Source organism: Nilaparvata lugens, unplaced genomic scaffold (assembly GCF_014356525.2).
Source record: "Nilaparvata lugens isolate BPH unplaced genomic scaffold, ASM1435652v1 scaffold4967, whole genome shotgun sequence".
Lineage (NCBI taxonomy): Eukaryota > Metazoa > Arthropoda > Insecta > Hemiptera > Delphacidae > Nilaparvata > Nilaparvata lugens.
In genome coordinates, this window is record NW_024090924.1 from 1 (window position 1) to 21549 (window position 21549).

At 35.8% G+C, this 21549-nt stretch overlaps 1 protein-coding gene across 1 annotated transcript; it reads right to left on the minus strand.

The window, feature by feature from the left end:
• Positions 1-4839: 4839 nt before the first annotated feature.
• Positions 4840-21261, minus strand: LOC120355842 (rho guanine nucleotide exchange factor 4-like; the record flags this gene model as incomplete). Its single annotated transcript, XM_039444572.1, is given in 11 exon segments — positions 4840-5050; positions 7365-7550; positions 9162-9341; positions 10941-11059; positions 11394-11494; positions 14935-15022; positions 15025-15048; positions 15051-15243; positions 17764-17847; positions 19297-19399; positions 21058-21261. Coding segments are annotated over 9 exon segments (1186 nt in total), but the record flags the coding sequence as incomplete, so codon positions are not given.
• Positions 21262-21549: the final 288 nt, after the last annotated feature.

Here is a 21549-nt window from a genome sequence, read left to right on the forward strand (position 1 = left end):
TAATCCAATTGAAGTTGAAAATTCTCGCCAGAGTTCTCATTTTTATTCATTCAAGAATCATAAAAAATACAGATGGAACAAAACTTCACATTCAAAATACACCCAACTTCTTGTTGGCTGAACCGAGATGCAAGATGGCTGAACCGACAAGCGCGCGACCTAGCGGGAAGAATCGTACCTAAGTTTGTTTCATCCAGCTAAAAATTACTGAAACACGATTCAGAAATTTAGACTTATGCTCAAATTAACGAGAAAAATGCTCAAAGTAACTGAAAATATTTATAAAATAACATAGACAACAGAGAAATTTTATTGTAGTATTGTTATGTTTTTTATTATTTTTATTTATATGAATATCGAACGGTAATCATTAACCTCAAAATTCGAATTTTATAATGTATATTTGCTACTTTTCTCATTTCTTGGAGTTGAATAATAATTATCAATAGAAAATAACTTATTTATTATTTCATGATGAGAATTCGTAAATGATGATTATTTAATTATGAGTTAGATGAACATTATTCTTGTTTTGGATTTCTAGATTGGGATTTTATCATAAAAATGTAGCATTGAAATGATTCTTATCTAAATCTAACCACAGTCATTTTTACCAACTTATTTTTGTTTTCGTGCACTAATCCTCCATATAACCCACCAACTATTTTGTGTTGCCATGTTGCAAATCTGGAGTGCAGAAAATTTTTTTCCCGCACTAGAGCGGAAAAGTGAATCTTTGCGTTCTGTAATCAGTGCAGGAATCGTCACTTTTCAAGGTAACTGTAGGAAAAAAAACAGGCTTATAGCCCTTACTATTCCACTTATTATTACTAACGGGTGTTTCAAAAATGACGCACATGGAAGTTTGAGAATATGAATTTATCACATTAAGTTATTAGAGTAATTACAAGTTGTGCTGTATTAAATTATTACCTTCATTATATTCAAATTACCTTTAAAACTTCACAATAGATGTTCAAAACGGCTTCCTCCACTAGTAATGCAGGTTCAAACACGTTTCATAACATTTGCAGCCACTTTTCGTAGTTGTTGTAACTTTTCGTAGTGTTTACTCAGAAATGATTTTAATCTTACTTTCAATATTAGCCTTCAATTTGTCAAGTGTATGAGGATTGTTATTAAAAACCTTACTTTTTAATTCCCCCAAAGAAAAAGTCAGCTGGAGTAAGATCTGGGGATCTTGGCGGCAACAATCCTTTTGATATCACACGATGGTCAAAACATTCTCGTAACATATTCATCGTTTCAGCAGAAGTATGGCATGTTGCATTATTCTGTTGAAACCAACAATCTCGATCGGATAATTCTAACAACGCTATAAATTGTTCAATAAGGTTGCGATACACAACACCATATATTCGGCTTTCACTCGTTCGTGAGATTTATATACGAAATAACTTTCAATAATACACACGTTCATCCTTGGAAAAAAACATAGTTGAACATACACAGCCACTACAAATTACAATGATACTAACAAGCGGGGGCGCGACAGTTGACACCGACGACATTCGAGGCCTACGACCGTAGAGGACAGTTTTACAGTCCTCTACGGTCGTAGGCCTCGACTGTCGGGAGTGTACAAAAATTAGAGTGGCCTCAACTGTCGCCTAACGCAGGCGACATTTGAGGTCACTTTTTCAGGAGTCCTCTACCGTCGCTGGCCTCGAATGTCGCTGGTCTCGACTGTCGGGCCTGTACAAAAATTAGAGACTCGCTTGCAGCAGGCGACAGTTGAGGACACATCCTACTGCGATTCCAGACAAAATACATTTTATAATGGTTATAACTTATACATATGATGTTATCAACATATGAAAGTAATCATGTGATTAATTCCATAAGCAACATCGTTAATGAAACAATGAACAATTTTGTTTTTATGAGAAAAGCTCAATGTATATATAGATCAAGAAAATGTGAAATGTGAATGTGTGAAATTGATAAAAGTTATTAATTTGTAACAGGATATTGATTTGTAGAATAATATCCGACATCTATCATGAACTGAGAATTTGACATCAAAGTATCAAAAAGGTATTTACGAGTTTGAAAATTTCGTTTTTTTTTATGATGAAGCAACTAAAGTTTATTTACAGTTGTAAAGTTGCAATACTTATTCATAATATGGAAGGAATAATGGGATATATTCAATTGCTGGTGAATCCATACAAATTAAATGATAATATTCTTTTGGTGCTGTCTACCATTCTGGAGAGCCTAGCGCAAGCGACAGTTGAGCCTCTTTTTCAGGAGTCCTCTACGGTCGCAGGTCTCGACTGTCGGGAGTGTACAGAAATTAGAGTGGTCTCAACTGTCGCCTAACGCAGGCGACATTTGAGGCCACTTTTTCAGGAGTCCTCCACCGTCGCTGGCCTCGAATGTCGCCGGTGTCTACCGTCGCTGGTCTCGACTGTCGCTGGTCTCTTCTGTCGTTTGCCTTGTTTGACATCGACCCCTAACAAGCACTAGTAAATGTAAAATGGCGCATGCCGGTTCAACAATGAGTACGGTAGTGCCAACTGTTATTTGGGGGAACAAAATATTCCCTATACAGAAAATATATTCCCTCAAACTTCGATGTGCGTCCTTTTTGAAACACCAGTTAGATATTTATTTTGTATTACTATCAGCCCACAAATAATGAGTCTGGTGTTGAGTAATAACTTCAAATCAAAATCAAATCAATTTATTACCATTCTTTTTTTTCACAAACTAGTGAAACAAAAACATTATTATGTTATAACTAATTATAATCTAAACTAATTTAAAAAACAATATTCAACGAATGTTTTCTTTTATTTTAATATTGAAATAATGGCTCTCCCAGAAAAGCTAATGCTTGAGCTCTGGAAGAGAGTTCAAAAATGTTAAAGTAATTAGGATGGATGTCTAAGACAATTTAATTAGTACCGAAAAAGAAACAATATGCAATATAAACACTAGAATATAAATGAATGTACAATATAACAATGTAAGCACTAGAACAAAAACCAATTCAATCTTCTGAAATCTCAAGTCCAAAGTAAACTTTTCTACATACCCACTCTCTTATTCATAATTAAACACTTAGTAATTCTATTTAGAATGAATTTTTCAGGTAGACAATTCATTATTCTATGGCAATAGAAGGACAATTGTGTTTGCAAGATGTAAGTCTAGAATAGGTTATTGTAGTATTGAAAACTTTGGACGTATTAGATATGGTGTATTAACGAGTATTGAATTTGTCTTTGTTTATTAATATGCAAACAAATATAAATATAAATATTTATACATAAATATATTCATATTTGAATACAATATAGTAGAATTGAAGAAATTGAAGGACATGAAGAAAAAGTTCCAAAAGTACGCTATCTTTCACATTTATCAATACTTCCAACTTCAGATTAATTTCTTATTTTTCAGAGATTTTGTTGTTGTTGTTGTAGCAGCTTCGGGAACCCTGTTGTTTCACTCCTTCTCCGTCTCAAGGACCAGGAAGCGGGCCACCCCACAGGGATCAGTCTAGAAGCTGGCAGCTGTCAATAGCTTAGAGGAGCAGCTGAAAAGATGCTCCGTGCTGTGGGATCCGCTGCCACAGTCGGGACATGCATCACGCACACCATCAGTAATTATGGACATGTAAGTGTCCAGAATCACAGAATAGCCCCGATCTCAGTTGAGCAAGGATGGTGCGGGTCCTTTTTTCAAAGATTTTGATTCTATTCTTTGATTTCAATAGAAATGGTACCAAAAATAGTACCGCATCAAATAATTAAATGAAATTGTACTTATCACATTATTAATAGAGGATTAATCATTTTATAATCGAAAAAATCTGGTGTGGTACACTCACACAACTTTTCTTGCCCATTGAACTGTAAGCCTCATTCTTAAAGGAGAATAATTTAGGGGAATAACATAATGACGATTGGCGGCAACATATTTGAAACTACGATCAGACTACTGTATATGTGTATATATGATATTGTTTTCAGAGTACTTTTTTTGTATAAATTGTGAAATTCGATGATTTTTTAAAAGTTGTCAAAACAGCTGTTCTACAGATGAAATATCATGACTAAGTTATGTGTTCTTTTTATAAACACTGCTCTACCTACCTACCTCATGCACGAGAAGGAGGTTACAAAGTCCATTTCTCAAGGATGGGGTGGGCCCCCCATTAGTTTCTCAGGAAGGAGACTCATGCTAGTTGATAGAGCTGATAAATAACTATACAGGGTACGAATTTGAAAAATCGGTCAATTTTTTTAAGAAAATCGTGAAAAACATGGTTTTTTAGTAATTATCCGCCATTTTTTCTCAAGAATTACGGAGCTCCTGCAATTTTCCCAGAATTGAGACTCATGTCAGTTGATAGGGCTTATAAATAGCTATCCATGGTATAATTTGAAGAAAATCGTTAGAGCCGTTTTCGAGAAAACGTGAAAAAACATGGTTTTTTAGTAATTATCCGCCATTTTTTCCGCCATCTTGAATTGAACTTTATTGAATTTCTTATTGTCGGATCTTATGTATAAGACCTTAAGTTTAAAATTTCAAGTCAATCGGTTAATTAGGAATGGAGTTATCGTGTTTCACAGACATACACACATACACACACACCACACACACACACACACAAACCACACACACACACAACACACACACACACACAGAACAACACCCAAAAATCATGTTTTTGGACTCAGGGGACCTTGAAACGTATAGAAAACTTGAAATTGGGCTACCTTAATTTTTTTTGGAAAGCAATACTTTCCTTACCTATGGTAGTAGGGCAAGGAAAGTAAAAAACACCAACTAAATAATTACTTTGATATTGCACTTCAATGGCGTTACTTACATGCCTGAGAAACGTATCACCCAGACAGCTTTTATGGGGCGTGTCCCAGTCCACATGCCTCTCGAGGTCTTCTAGGAAGTCGGACTGGAATTCTAATAATTGTTCTAAATTACCAAATATAGTTGCGATCTGTTCGTCACTAAACATATCGTTTCGCCTTCTACATTCAGTCAGGTAACCCTGCAAAAGATGAATAAATAGAAGTTTGATAAGTTGAAAATATTTCCTCCAAAAATATCAACATTACGTAGATTACAATTAAATAAAGTAGAACCTATTAAATTTTAATGAAAATTTATTATTTATTTATTTACAATGCAGATGACACTAATGTAATAACATTGAAAGATAATAGTTATTTGTATATCTAGAGTGAAAAGTGCTGTTTTTTCTCCCTGAGGGAAAAGTTTGAAGCCCGAGGCGAAGCCGAGGGCAACAATTTTCCTGAGGGAGAAAACATTTTTCACTCGTGATATACACAACATTTTTCCTCCACCTACATTTTTATAAAAACTGCAAAATAAAATAATTTTTAAAAAAGTATGTGACCAACAATGTGTTACAACATAATCTAAAAAGTAACAGAAACAGCTGGCTTGTAATCACAGTTCTCCTCCGACAGCACTATCTGTCGGCTAAAGTTGTAACAACAATGACAGCTACAACTACAGCTATGATGAAGTTCCCGTTTCAAATTTGATTAGTTAATAAGTAATATTCGTTGGCTGTATTTTGAATAACACGGATTAAAAAAAAAAAATATACATTTTTTCTAGTATAGTGATATGAAGTTTGTAATAATAATTTCAGCATACAAACATAAATTTTATATATTATCGATCAAATGTCTGGTTGAGATATTGAATTTAGTTGGTTTAATGACTACTCTATATGCTTCCTCATCTGAGCTTAGACCTTCTGACCTATTTCAAATGTACGTTTTTAAAATAGAGATGCTTTCCATGTTATTTAAATGGAGTCACTTTTACTCCCTAGGAGTTTTTTCTGTTTTTTAGTACCGAGAGCAAAAAAGTGACACTTTAGTATCATGTTTCAGGGAGTAAAGTAAGTACTTTTGACAGTAGGTGGAGGAAAAATAATAAGATAGTCCTTGTGCTATTTTTCTTCCAAATTTATAGGTGAAAAAGTCCGAAATAAGGACTAAATCTCTTACTATGTATAATTTTTACAATATGTATGAACTGTTAGTGGGGCTACTTTTATTTATCAGGAAATTAAAATCTAAGTATCCTGTAAAAGGCATTAATATGTTGAAACATGTTGTGAATGAAAGTTTTTAAAAAAAGATACTTTTTTAAAAAGTAAAAAAAGATTTTCAGTTGCCTGATGTATGAATATATATTTGATCCAGTTTCATTGCTATAAAATATTATTTATTCACTTTATTCATTTATTGTATGAAACACTATAGTGTGGTCCACGTTATAATGGCAGTGTACAATACTGTTGCTGTCCTTTTCTATCTTACAACAAAACAGATAGCGCTATCTCTCTCTAGCTTTGCATGTTGTCAGTTTGCCAGAATATTTTATTCTTACTTTTGACAGTGACTGTACAAAAGTAGACTAACAATCTCAGCCGCCATTTTTTTTCTTCATTCTATCAAAATACTTTGGTACACAAGTCGTATAATTGATTTAAAATGTATTTTTGAAACAATGAAATAATATTTAGACATTACCGTATGAGAAACACAAATAAAATACCTGAAATGACATTTTAAAGTTGATAACTAACCATCCTAGACTTTATCCATGCTTCAGTTAGCCTACACGTTTAGGGTAGACCTACTCGTACCGGTATAAATAATAATTGAAAGATTATTTCAGAATTATTTCCAATTAAATTACTTATTTTAAAAAGGGTTTCTATTTTCTATAATTTTTGGAAGAAATTGGAATAGTATACCTACCAAATAACTTAATTTCTGTTGTTTTGAAATTCAGATTGGTGTATCACAGCTTTTTAAATTAGCCGCCATTTCAGGTTTGTATAACAATAAAAATCTGATCTCAGTTATGGAAGCAAATTTTTTAATCAAATTATGAAAAAATATATTTTTCTTGATTAATTTGACATTAAATTGATAATTTTAAAGGAAATGATAATTATTATTAGATCACATTTAATGGGATGAATGAGTAACACTGTGTACACTCAGTGGCAAAATGGAAAGACTTGGCAACGTTTTTCTCCTATCTTTCTTCACTGCCATTATAACGTGGACCTCACTATATAATCATGACATAGGAGGTAAACTAGGCTGACCAGTACTATTTCTCTCCAAAAATTTTGATAAAATGTTGTCCAAAGGTTAAGGTTATGGAATTAATTACACACGGCTTCATTTCGAAATTTTATTAATTGTGATTTAATTGTATATTTTTTATGCACTAAATGAATTTGAATTTCTTCTTCTTATGGCGCTACTTCTCCATTACAAAAGATGTAATATCTTAGTGATGCGACATACCTCTGCCACATCACGCAGTACTTTGACGAAATCACGCTCGGTATTGATGAGTTCGCGGACCACTCTGGACCTGACCTGGTCGTTGGAGAGCAGCGAGATGCTGGTGCGGCGTCGCAGCTGTTTGCTGCCTCCCGACGCTATTGCCGCCAAACAGTCCTCCACCGTGTCCTCCTGGCTAACTCGCAACTGCAATCACAAACACAGACATCAACAGTCGAATTGTACCAAATCAAATAATTTCATTTCTCAAAATATACAAAACAATACAGAATGTCTTCACTTAAATTCAGTAGTATGCGAAGGATTCACCCATTTCCAAGAGAATAACATATTTTAGGGCACAATCTACGTTTAACGCTAAACCACGATTACTTGTAGATATGGTTACATTGATCATAATGTGTTTCATACGGGGTTTAAACGAACAGCTGACATCTCTCCGTTCAATGCCCGTAAACATATAAACATATAAATGTTCAGATACCCGGGTTAAACAGAGAAATGTCAGCTGTTCGTTTAAACTCCCAATGGAGCAAATTATGATAAATGAAACCATATCTACAAGTAAACGTAGTTTAGCGTTAAACGTAGATGGTGAAAATTGGCCCTTAATCAAAAGTCTGAATACGGGTCATAGCTGAAATTAAATCTATATATACCTGAAACGTAGGTCTCCATATAAGGGCCAAGCCACACGAAGCGTTTTTCAGACGGGCCAAATGGCTGAGTAGCTGTAGGCTAGTAGTCGCCTTCTAGTGATGACGTCACATAACGGCCATATGACCTTGTATAGAGACGGCAATGGTTCTACCCGCTGACCATTCAGCTATGACCAGTATAATTCAGATTCTAGATTGAGAGCCATATGCACCATCTACATAGCACTGCCGTCTCTATACAAGGCCATATGGCTGTTATGTGACGTCATCACTAGAAGGCGACTACTAGCCTACAGCTACTCAACCATTTGGCCTTGTATAGAGACGGCAATGGTAGAACCTGATATTTATAGAATGTTTTGATTCTACAGTTATGAATCTTCATACTTGAAAAAAATTATATTCTAGAGACAACAAAATGTTGGAAGAGTAAGTTGTTTAGCTGATAAAGTCAACAGCTTGGGATTTCACCTCTGACTTCCGATTCAAAAGCGGCGAAACGCCGACTAAGCAACCCCTCCTATCTGAATGACGTGTTTTCAAACGACTGGGTAGGGTAGGGAGCTCTCCGATTGACTGATTATCAGATGATTCCCGAACGCAATCAGCCAATTGGAGAGCTTCCTGCCCTGCCGACTCGTCTGAAAAACGCTTCGTGTGGCTTGGCCCTTATATGGAGACCTACGTTTCAGGTATATATAGATTTCATGTCCTTTGAAATGTTCAAGTTTTATAGTCTAGTACTATACTACGATTCGGTTTGATGATTGATATATTATCATATGATTCGGTTTTATCATCAAACCTTTCAAAACTTCAATCAATTTTAAGGTACACAAACTTATCTTTCAACTTTCAAAGTATTGTTGGTTTTTCCGAGTGAAAATGTGTAATGTGAGAGTGATAAATAAAAAAACTAGAATTATTCACCGTAATTATAATTGGAAGTTCCAAAACAAGAATAAAGTATTTTTACCTCACAAAAAAAATTTTCCTCTTAATACTGTAATAGTATTATAATACAAGTTCTTGAAATTATTCATTTATTCATCCCTCATTACAAAATTACTTATCATTAAAATTAAATTAAAAGGGGAAAACAGATAAGAAAAAATATTAATAAAATAACGGAATTTACCCTGACAAAAGCGGAAGGAAACCATCCGACGGTGTCATTGCGTGCCCCCCACCACCAGTCCCTGTCCAGGGTGTCGAGCACCTCGATGACGTCACCCGCTCTGAATGCCAACTCCTCCGTCTCCATGGCAACGTGGTCCCAAACTGCCTCTGCCAGGATCACTACCTCCTCGTCCATCGCCTGTTTCAAACAAAAATTATCAATTCAATTTGAAAAAAAAAGATTGAAATAGGTTTCAACTCAATTCAATTAATTTAATCAATAACAATGCATATCAATACACAACATGATTATAATTTTGAGTCATAGAACCCTTATAGATTATAGAATACTGCTAAATGATGGTGACATTCACTTTATCAAGATTTCAGTTGATCAAGAGCCAGCCAGTATAGGCAACTTCAGTACGTCCAGTTTTCAGTTCGTCAACTTCCTGTTGCTTTCAGAAAGAATCCAGTGGATACAGTATCATATATTCGAATTATAGTGTGCAACACCCGAGGTGAGATTCACTTCATCAAGATTTCAGTTGATCAAAAGCCAGTCAGGGTAGGCAACTTCAGTACGTCCATCATTCCATACGTCAACTTTCTGTTGCTTTCAGAAAGTCTAGTAGATACAGTATCATATATTAGAATGATACTGTATCACAGCGTGCAACACATCAGCGACATTCACTTCAAGATTTCAGTTGATCAAGAGCCAGCCAGGGTAGGCGACTTCACTACGTCCAGTTTCAAGTTCTTCAAGTTCCTGTTGCTTTCAGAAAGTCTAGTGGACATATTTAACTCTAGCGCTCCAGGTGGAAGTTTTGTCAACTTTCACAAAATTCCTGATTCGGAATTTGTAAAGTAGGTATGTTTATAGAATGCTTGTAGTAACTTCAGCACAAGCAGGTAATGTTTTCTATTTCTCAATTATTCTTCTTTAGATTATTATGATAAAAAATAGTGTACGTTACTTGGACGTGAATGTCTTTTGTAGTGGTGGAATGCAATTTTAGTCTCGGTTAACGCCTCGACTAGGAACACCGTTCTCGCCTGCAAAAGGCCCCTTCCCGTTCATGTCACGTAAGATACTAATTTATGCACTACTATGTTCTACGCATTTGAAAAACTATTCGTTCACAGTTTATCAGCGAACTATTAAAATGTGACATTGCAATCGCAAGTCTTTGAAATCTATGAATAGTAAGTTTTAACTTTTACCAGCCTATCCTTTCAAAATTAAAGACTTTTTCATTTAGTATCATTGCACTGTAAACTGTTACAATTTCCATGTGACATTCTCATTTTCATTATGGTCCAAGAGAAAGTTTTCACTAATGTTATTTGGGGGAAAAGTGAATCAATCCTAAATTTGATAAATTATTATTAGATAAAATAAACTTGAAAGCATGATGCGTTGGAATAATAATAAAAATTGAAAAAAATTTACTTATTCTTCTATTTTTTTTTTATTTATTATTATGGCTTATATCGGCAGAGAGATCCTTTCGGATGTTCTACCTTGCCGTATTACCCAATGTCATTTCCTATCAACACTCAAGTTTATAGGTTACGTCTTGGGTTCTTCATGTTTTATCACTAAAAATTTGCACTTTGACTTCCTGAGTTTTTTATTTTATAAAGCTTGAAATCAAGAACACTATTTCTAAACACAAATTCACATCCTGAGTTTTATTTTATAAAGCTTAAAATCAAGAACACTATTTCTAAACACAAATTCACATTTAAAAAGCAAACAAATTTTGATGATAATATTTGATAAAGAAATTACCAGTTCGAAAGATTTCTTCCTTTCGCTGAGTGACGCAACTGATGATTCGGAATCAGAGAGCATTTCATCATCTGATGTCGCTCCTCTCTCATCTTCACTAAGAACTTGGTTTCTAGCTCCTGAAAAATGTAATAAATCTTATACAATTTCATGTGAATAAAACAAACTAGATAATCCTGTAGAGATTATCTTGTAGAGATTGGAAGTAGTGTTTACTATTCAATATTTACCATTTTGATACAATTTCATGTGAATAAAACAAACTAGATAATCCTGTAGATATTATCTTGTGGAGATTGGAAGTAGAGCTTCCAATTCAAGTGATACTGTACTATTTTATCTTCAAATTCAGAACTGCCTGCTTCAAATATACAACGCAATTTGAATCGGGAAAGGAAATTTGAATGAATCCAAAATTGACATTTTGGATGAATTTGAATTTGAGCTACTAACCTGAAGGTTTCCGTCGCATGAGCGGCGAGAGATCGTTGATGCCTAGTGGTTGACTGATACACCTCCTCATGCCAGTCGGTCGGATTCCAAAGCGTTTCGATCTGAAACAAAATCTTGAATGTTAAATCCAAGTTTCCATAACCTCAAAGCTTTCTTCTTCATATCATACTTTATTATTTAGTTGTTTTTATACATTCTACATTGACTGACAACTGTTTTTATCTCATTTTCCCACTAGTAACGGGTGATTTTTTTTAGAGAAATGTCAAATAAATGCAGTCTTTTAACTATGAAAACGCTTTATCTCTCACTAATACACTCCCATCTGGCCTATGGTCTATGCATTTGCGGAGCCGCGACCAAGAGCAATCTTGATAGAATTCTCATTCAACAGAAGAAAGCACTAAGAATAATGATGCATCTAAAAAGAAAGGACTCTGTTAAACTGGTTTTTTCGTAGCTTGGCATTCTTACAGTTTACGGGCAATATGTATTTGATGTTATCATGTATGTTAGGAATTACCCTGTAGAAGAACTACCATAGAGAAACAATAGCGTAAGTAGATATCCCATGGTGTAGGGCGTTTATGTCGCAACTTTTACTGTTATCTCAAGTCGATTATTGTCGATTTTTTCGGTTTTGGCCGGGTAAGAGTGTATGAACGGCACAGTATGAGAGATTACCAGCGTCATAGAGCTTCACGGCAAAGAACTACGTGGACCATCAGCTTGAGATAACAGTAAAAGTTGCGACATAAACGCCCTATACCATGGGATATCTACTTACGCTATTGTTTCTCTATGGAACTACGGAATGAGACTCATAGCTACTATACTAGATTTGGGAGGATAATGGAAAGAAACAGGTTAGAATTTTTCAAGAATAAAACGCACCACATGGGAAGGAAATACTTCATAATGCTGCCTTAAGAATTACAGGCAATAGAGAACATAAAAAAATGAGTATGAAGCTCGAGGAGTATTTAGTATCATTGTCTCAGTACTCCCTACAAGAGTTTACGGATCACACTGTAGGTTTATGATTGTTGTTTATCAATTTTGCTACTACTTTTTATATTATGTTTGTTTGTATTATATTGACGCTGTTCCTGATGTACGTGTACATGATGATGAATAAAGATTTTTACAATTCAATTCAAAGAGCTTCAAGTTGGCATTACTGTTCACGATGGCGACCGATTTAACAGTTGTTAGTGATTTATTCTCAGTTTTGTTTGGCAATTCATCATGAATAAACTCACACCTAAACAATTCTTGCAATTTTATTTCAAAAATGATGGTTCTAAGCGAAATACGTATCGCGCCTTACATCCATTTTATCGTCAAAAGTTGACATTACTGTTCACGATGGCGACCGATTTAACAGTTGTTAGTGATTTATTCTCAGTTTTGTTTGGCAATTCATCATGAATAAACTCACACCTGAACAATTCTTGCAATTCGTGCAATTTTATTTAAAAAATGATGGTTCTAAGCGGAATACGTATCGCGTCTTACATCCATTTTATCGTCGACAAAATCGTCCATCAGAGCAGTTGATTCGATTAATCATGCAACGTTTTCGTTCCACGTCTACTCTTATTGATAAAACCTCACATCCCCAGAGTCGCCGTACGGTGCGTACAGAACAAGTTACGTACTGACAAGTTACCATTTTGACAAGTCAAATGGGATTATTCCCGAAACATTGATGTAATAAACATTATGTAATGTTTATTATTGACCGAGCGAAGTGAGGTCTAAGATTCAAGTCGACGGTTTGGCATTTCTCTTAATGTTTAAATGTTTATATGTTGCGCATTTACGGCGAAACGCGGTAATAGATTTTCATGAAATTTAACAGGTATGTTCCTTTTTTAATTGCTCGTCGACGTATGTACAAGGTTTTTGGAAATTTTGCATTTCAAGGATAATATAAAAGGAAAAAGGAGCGTCCTTCAAACGCCAATATTAGAGTAAAAATCAGATTATAGAATAATTATTCATCATAAATCAGCTGACAAGTGATTACACAAATGTGTGGAGAAGCCAGTCTATTGCTGTATTTCCATAAGGTCTATAGTTTCAATCAGGTACTTGTGGATGAGAATACTGCGTGAGGTCCACTGTTCACAGAACTACTAGTTAATAAATAAATAAATAAAAGTTATTGCTACTGTGGAGCATAGCATTGAGGAAGCCCCGAATGTGTTCGAGCACAGGAGTTGAATATATCTCCATCCATTTTATGGAAGATTAGCAACTTTTTCATTCCTGAATTGAACAACCATGATGTCCAAGTGCTGTGCCTCCAACAAGACGAAGCATCATGACGCACAGCTCGTGCCACAATCGATTTATAATTAATCCATAATGAATCTTATACTGGATTGGATTAGGATAAATGTTTATTTTAAATTATCTATATCCATTATGTAGTGTTTCATTCTTGTGTTATAAATTAAAAAAAATTGTCATGGCTTCCTGAATTGGTCTTTTTAAGTTTGTCATTTGCTTGTGATTTTGTTACTTTGTCTTATCGTTTTCAAGTTTTGAGATGTGACCTGGTTTCCATAATGTTAGTTATTCTAGTGGTTTGAATAAGCTCTTTTTCTTTCTATTGACATGTTGCTGTACCTAGTTGTTCGAACTCACTGCCGGCGCACAAGTTTTCTTTGCCGTAGTGCCATTTTGTAAGTTACATATTTATTTTATCAATCTGTATTATTTTATGACAAATAAATGAATTTGAATTTGAAAAAAAAAATTATAATGTAAGGACTCACATGCTAGAATTTATTGAAAGAAACGTTGGTGAACGCCTGATTTCTCGTTTTGGACCTGTGAATTGACCTCCAAGATCTTGTGATTTAACACCGCTAGACCACTTTCTGTGGGGCTTTGTAAAGTCATTGGTCTATGCGGATAAGCCACAAACGCTTGACCATTTGGAAGACAACATTCGTCGTGTTCTTGCCGATATACGGCCACAAATGTTGGGAAAAGTGATAGAAAATTGGACGATTAGATTGGACTACTTCTGAGCCAGCCGTTGCGGTCATATGCCACAAATAATATCCAAAATATAAAGATAATAAGACTGAGGGTGATGCTCACATAAGCTCTTAGGCTTGTGCGTGGGTAAAGAGTGAGAGGGATGATGATGAGAAATGACAACTACGTTTCAGGTAGACAGGACCGACGGCTTATCGTCGCCTCCGAAAGACGGGGTGGCCGTATATCTATGTGATTGTGCTGTGGTCAAAAACTATTGCCCCGGTCGAGATTCGAACTCGGGTTCTCTTGATTATTAGACCTACTCCAACAAGCCATCCAAAAATATGCCATCCAAATGACACAAGATTATCTTTTAAAACAAAAATATATGTCAATCGAATAATCCATTCTTGTTTTATTGCATAAATTTAAAGTTCTATAACTCTAAAAAAAACACCCGTTGTTAGATTGCACCTTCAAGATCTAAGTAGAATCCAAAAGTCAAACATATTCAGCATCAACTGGAATCAATAAAAATACTCACGTCCTAACATTGAGATCCTGCGTGGAACTGTTACTGCTCTTCCGCGGGCTGAGGTTGGGCCTGATCTTGATGGGGGACGGGTGCTGAACATGCGCCGGTAACTGTTGCGCATCTCCAGTTGAACAGGCGTTGGCCGCCGAGATCGGAGTGCGTTCGTCGCACGTTGCGCGCCCCGTGTGCGCCACCCCGGCGCGTCACGGCGTGTGCGGCCAGATCGGCGCGCAGCTTGTCGATAAGGATCTGGTTGATGACGTCTGAGGTCGGTCGCGACGGTTTGCCCTCCGAGCCGGTTGTGCCTCGTCGTCTCACCTACAAACAAAAAATCAAACTCAATTAAAAAATATATATATTTATTTGCATCTGAAATAGAATAGAATAGAATACGTTAATCCGCCAATAAATACAATTTAATGTACATTAGGTGTCGTCAAGAATAAAATCCTACACATATTCATACACATATATTATCATCACACAAAATAAGTATTTACTACATCGACGGGCAAATTGAAAAATTCCTCTACATTATATAATGGGTTCTCTGTTAGCAGCTTTTTAACTTGAGTTTTAAAACGGGCTTGATTCATATTTCTCACACTAAAAGGCAGCTTATTGAATGCCTTGATTGATAATATTCTATAATGTCCTTGAAGTTTTTTAGCCTGACAAAAGGAACATTCAGATGACATGCTTGTCTGGTGAAATGCCCGTGTATCTCAGACCTACATTCAAGAACATCCAACTCGTCCCTGACCCTGACCAAGAGTTGCATGATGTACAGGCTGAACACAGTCATAGCCTCCAACGAGACAAATATTGGACGACAATGAGCGAGGTAGTCAGCATTGGCCATAAGCTACTACTTTTTTCTGAAGAAGCAGCACCCTACTAGTATTGGCTGCTCCACCCCATAGGATAAGCCCATATTGAATTAAACTCTGGAAAAACCCGAAGTAGGACGTCCTCAAATATTGCTGAGGAACAAGAGTTCTCAGACGTCTTATAAGAAAAACCACTCTACTGAGCCGACCACATGACTAATCAATGTGGCATGTCCATGTTAATTTTGTATCTAGAATAATACCAAGTAGCTTAGCTGAAGTGATTTCATCTTTTATATTTTTCAAATTAACAGGCAGCTTATTGAATGCATTGATTGATAATATTCTATAATGTCCTTGAAGTTTTTTTAGCCTGACAAAAGGAATTCAGATTACATGCTTGTCTGGTGAATGTCCGTGTATCTCAGACCTCCATTCAAGACATCCAACTCGTCCCTGACCCTGACCAGAGTTTGCATGACGTACAGCTGACACAGTCATAACCTCCAACGAGACAAATATTGGACGACAATGACGGGTATTCAGCATTGGCCATAAGGCTTACTACTTTTTCTGAAGAAGCAGCACCCTACTGTATGGCTGCTCATATTGAATTAAACCTGGAATATCCGAAGTATGAGTTTTCTCAATATTGCTGAGAACAAGAGGTCTAATACCGTCCTTATAGAAAACCCACTCTACTGAGCCGCCCCATAACCAGTCAATGTGGCATGTCCATGTTAATTTCGTATCTAGAATAATACCAAGTAGCTTAGCTGAAGTGATTTTTCATCTTTTATATTTTTCAAATGCGTATTTCCAGGAGTTGTTAGAGTACGGCAGGGCAAGAAGCTCTCCAATTGGCTGACTGGGTTTTGAGGCCTGATAACCGCCCAATATGGTCTGGCCCAAGCAACTCATAAAGCTTTTTAAAGCAGTTCCTAGACGGTTAATTTGTTAGGTTTATTTATAGTTTTAAGTAACAGATGTGACTCTATTTTGGCAATAAATAGAATCAAGGTTATTCCATTCTTCGAGCGTCAGCGATTTTAATTGCAGTAAATGTACAATCCATCTGACACTCGAAATAGTTCATGTGGTCCTTGGTTAATATTATTGTACGATATCGTTTACGGAAATGCGCCACCAACTCCCAGCAGCCGACTCTTTCAAAACCACTTTCGAGGGGATTGGTGACGGCGTCAACTGATCTTCTGAAAGAGGAGCTTGGCTGACGGGGAGCTTGGTGTCGTGAGCGAGCGAGGACTTGGTTTTCGTCTAGGTCCCGACACATTGACTGTCGGGAAACTCTTGACGCCTAGTGCGCAAAGTGAGTACTTTGCGACTCCAGATGTGCAGCATGACAACGCAAAATAGTTAGTAGTTATATGGAGCACCAGTGCAGCAAAATCAAAATGAAGTTGGTAACAGTGACTGCTGTGGCTGCTATAGTGACAGAGGTGCAACGAAGCCACACGCGCTAATTATTAAGTAGATATTATAACCAAGGACAACGACAGCACAGCCGCACCCCACCCACAGCACACACCACACAGCTGCCCCCCGCCATTCAAACACTACTACATTATTCAGGCAATTTTACCCATAATTACCCACTTTTCATATTCAATGGTACTGTAGGAAAAATTAATGTGAAATACGTGCGCAAAGTTCGTTTGCTGCACTCAAGAAACCATTCCGCCCTCGCCTACGGCTCGGGCGTAAACGTTTCTTTCGATGCAGCAAACTGTCACTTTGCGCACTAGTTGCACAAATAACTATTTATTTTATTTTTTGCAAAGAAATTGCTGGGAGAGCTAGGAGAGGTGGGCGGGAGTGTAACAATCTCTGACAATCTTTGATGATTCAAGAGCATGGATGTTAGTAAGATAACCTCTTGATTTTTTCTTCCTTTTTTATTCTTACAATACCTATGTAGTGCGGAAGATTTGAATGAAGAGCATGAACACTAGATGAAAGTTTATTTAATGAGAGATTTAATACTTACAGCGGGCGGACTATCAATGTCATCGTCACACAAGTGGTCGGTATCGTGCGACTCAGAACTATCACCAGTTGTCCGTCCCACCATCTGAAAAAAACAACGAAATACATATTAGAAAAAGATGATAATATGATCATTTTACACCGTTTCGACTGTTTGACTTAGTTGAAGAAATGCAACCAAAACACGAAACACTTATAGTCCAGTCAATATAGAAATTGGCCGTTTTTATGTGTGTACTCCGCAACACGCAAAAGGAGTGGGACACTTTATTTGCAAATCAATTCAATCGAATTGCTGCTGCCTTCGACATGTACTCTTCTATCACATAACCTCTTTTTCTAGTCGAATTGTATCTACTCTAGAAATTGGCCATTTTTTGTGCATTGGAATATGGGCTTCAGTACACTCAACAATACATTTCCCATTTTTCGACCGAATTTGACTTATGATGCATGATTTTGGACCGCCTTGACGAGCCGAGAAGAATGAAGTGTAGTAAGATGGAATCTGACCATTGTGTCGAAAGTTATAAGTGTTTGAAATTTTGATCCTTGAGGTGTCCTTAAGCGCGCCTCTCCACTAGGAAATACTGAAATGAAGTGCATATATCGGGTGATTCTCATAGAACATAATCTTATGAACTTATGTCATTGTGCGAAATATCAATGTGAAGACTATGTAGTTGGTGATGATGGTTGAAGCTGAAAATTAGGTGTTTTTCACAATACAAGGAGCATTGTTGTCAGGTGTACCTGGAAATCTATATGAGATAGAGTGCTCTACCTGATCTCAGATTGTAGAGCACAAATTGAATTATACATCTAAATGGTAACAATCGGGAGATATTGTTGATCAAAAACTAAAATTTATCAAAATTGATTTTTCTCTTCAAATTTTACTCATTTTTGAAAAATCATAACTCAGTACTCATTGGGGATAGAGAGTTTCGAATGATCTCATTTTATTCAGAATGTCATATTCTAGAAAAAAGCAGGAGCAAATTTTTCTGTCCGATTACGGGATTTGGCAGAAATAGCTGAAAACTGGAAAATGAGCCGAAAATACGAGGTTTTTGGGCCACTCTGTATCTAGCACAAGGAAATTTTGCATGAAGAAATTGGTTCTGGACTTCTCTTATGTACCCCAATAATACATTAAAAAATCAGAACTACTATATAAATTGCATGCACCAATGTATATAGTGACTGGACTATTATACTTGCAAAGCAACTTGAATAGACTTCTTTTTGAGGTGAAATGAAATAGATGTTGACCTTCCCATTGGATTAGATTATCCCAACATAATTGTGTGGAGCTAGATAGATAGATAGATAATGTCTTTTATTTTCACTTAATAACATTAAAAAAGTGATGTGGGCAAAGTTGAGGCAAAAGCTGTGGTTCATCAAGATTTTGAAGAGGAAAATATTGGATAGAGAGTATTGAGACTGAGCCTGTTTTGTTCCTCTCCCAATAATCTCTAAGTTTTGTTAATTGCACAATAATTGAATGAAGTTAATACATTTAATTTACCTCAATTTGAATGCCACTGTCACCACTATTGCACTTTGCCTCCCTTGCTGCCTTCTTGCCTTTCTTTCTCTCTTTACTCGATCTCCAAATCAATGGTCCAAACCTGCAAATAATATTTGGTAGAAACTCATGAATAAATAATATATTGTTCCTCATACACTATTTGGAATAGGTGATATAATGCAACATTTTACATTAGTTGGTATTAATGAGTTGATTCTTAGTCCATTATTAGCTTTGACAGTAAGGTTGCCTCCTCGGTTGCAAACATAGAAAAAAGAGTCTACTGATCTTTGAATTTTTATCCATTTCTAAAGAATTAATACTGGTAAAGCACTCTTTGATCTTGGCTGCTCGGCATATAATCAATGGGCAATTTACATCAAGGAAACTTCTTGTGTTAATCTCTAAAAATGTTTTCAGAGCATTTTCCCCTCCAGAGCATTTTTACCTCTGGTACTATCAAATATAACAAGACAAATTGAATTTAATTTATTTCACAGGTATTGAAACGAATTCATTCACCTAATGATGGCTTATACGTGGTTTTACCAGTAAGCATGTACATGGTTAACAGTGAACCATGCTGTATACATGGTTTCAACAGTAAACTATGATTTTGTGGAGGTAACAAATTTCTACAACACTTCTTAATATTTTTCTACAACAGAAAATGTGATGGCTCCTCTCAAAATTACGGATTGAATCAAAATATTACGTTAACTTTGCTCATTATAACTTCAAACCACTAATCAAAGATTATATATTATATAGCTTCATGATGGTGCGGAGTCCCTTATGTGGAAGTCCCATTCAACCATGGGTACCGTGGAACCTCGATATGGTACACCCCGGTATAGAGTAGTACATTATTCTGCAGTCCCTGGAAACTTTTATACAGGGTGATTCTTAATTATGGTAAAATAATTTAATACGTGATAGTGGAGGTAAAAATAAGAAAAAAGTTCTTATAAAATAATATATATCCATAAACGCTTCATTAGCGAGCTATACAGGGTGAAAGATTCGCCCGGAATTCAGTTCCTCTAGTGAAATACACCGATGCTGAATTGTTTGGGGACTAGTTTTTGAAAAACTTATGCTGGATTCATATGGAAAAATATCTGAAAAATTGAATTAAACTAGTCTGGAAGCTGTAGTGTGAGTAGTTTTTGAGAAAAAAGTTGAAATATGCAAAAAATCTAAGTAGAAAAACACAGACTTCTACGTTTGATGCCCAATAACTTTAATGACCAGTAAACAAATAATTTTTCGCTATAAAAATTGTAGAGAATTTAATTCTGAAAAGAATTATGTAAGCTGTGTAAACTAAATTTAAATAAAAGTTGAATAAAATGTATTCTTATGTAGTACATTACACCACAAAAACTTGCTCTACTATCACATATTAAATTATTCTACCATAATTAAGAATCAGCCTGTATAGCAGATATCTCTATATAGCAGAAATGTCTACGGTATATAGCACACCTGGTTTTAGTACAAACCTCTTAATAATACATGTTATGAGCGGTCCCTTGAGGTGTTCTATATCGAGGTTCCACTGAATATATGATTTAAGCCGTCAATGGACCTTACGACAGATATAGTTCAGCCCGGACCGACATCTGTATCTTATCATATTTTTATAGTTAATTATTATGTGTATAATTGATAATTGTATACCTTGAATCAATAAATGAATTAATTATTTATGTTTAGATAGGATGAAACTGATTTCACCAGAATAAAAATTGAGACCTGAACTTCTCCGAAGTATCATCCTTGTTGACTAGAGGTGCGGGGGCTGCAGGGGCGGTGCCGAGAGGCGGGGTGGGGGTGGGCGACTCCCGGGAGGGCAGATCTGACTCGTCTTCGTCACCATCTTTACTGCCCCCGAAGCCCTTTCGGTAGAAGCGCAACGAAAAACTTTTCCTGAATTTTTGCAGAACACTTTCACTCGTTGATCCTGCAATAATTGTAATAGCAGAATAAAACAGATTGAAATAGAGAATAGATTAGTGAGATAAATACAGTAGTTCATGACTCTTGAATTAAAACAAATTTTTAATTTATGAGATCTATTGAGAACGTGGCATGTTGTGTTCAACACTCATTTTTATTATCTGTGATAATGTCAGATTTAAAATCTTATTTCAAAGTGCATCTATTATCTCATACAGAAAACAGTTCTACCAAGCATGGATGAGATTAATAAATTCAAGTAAAAAATTGTAAATTACGATTACAAAA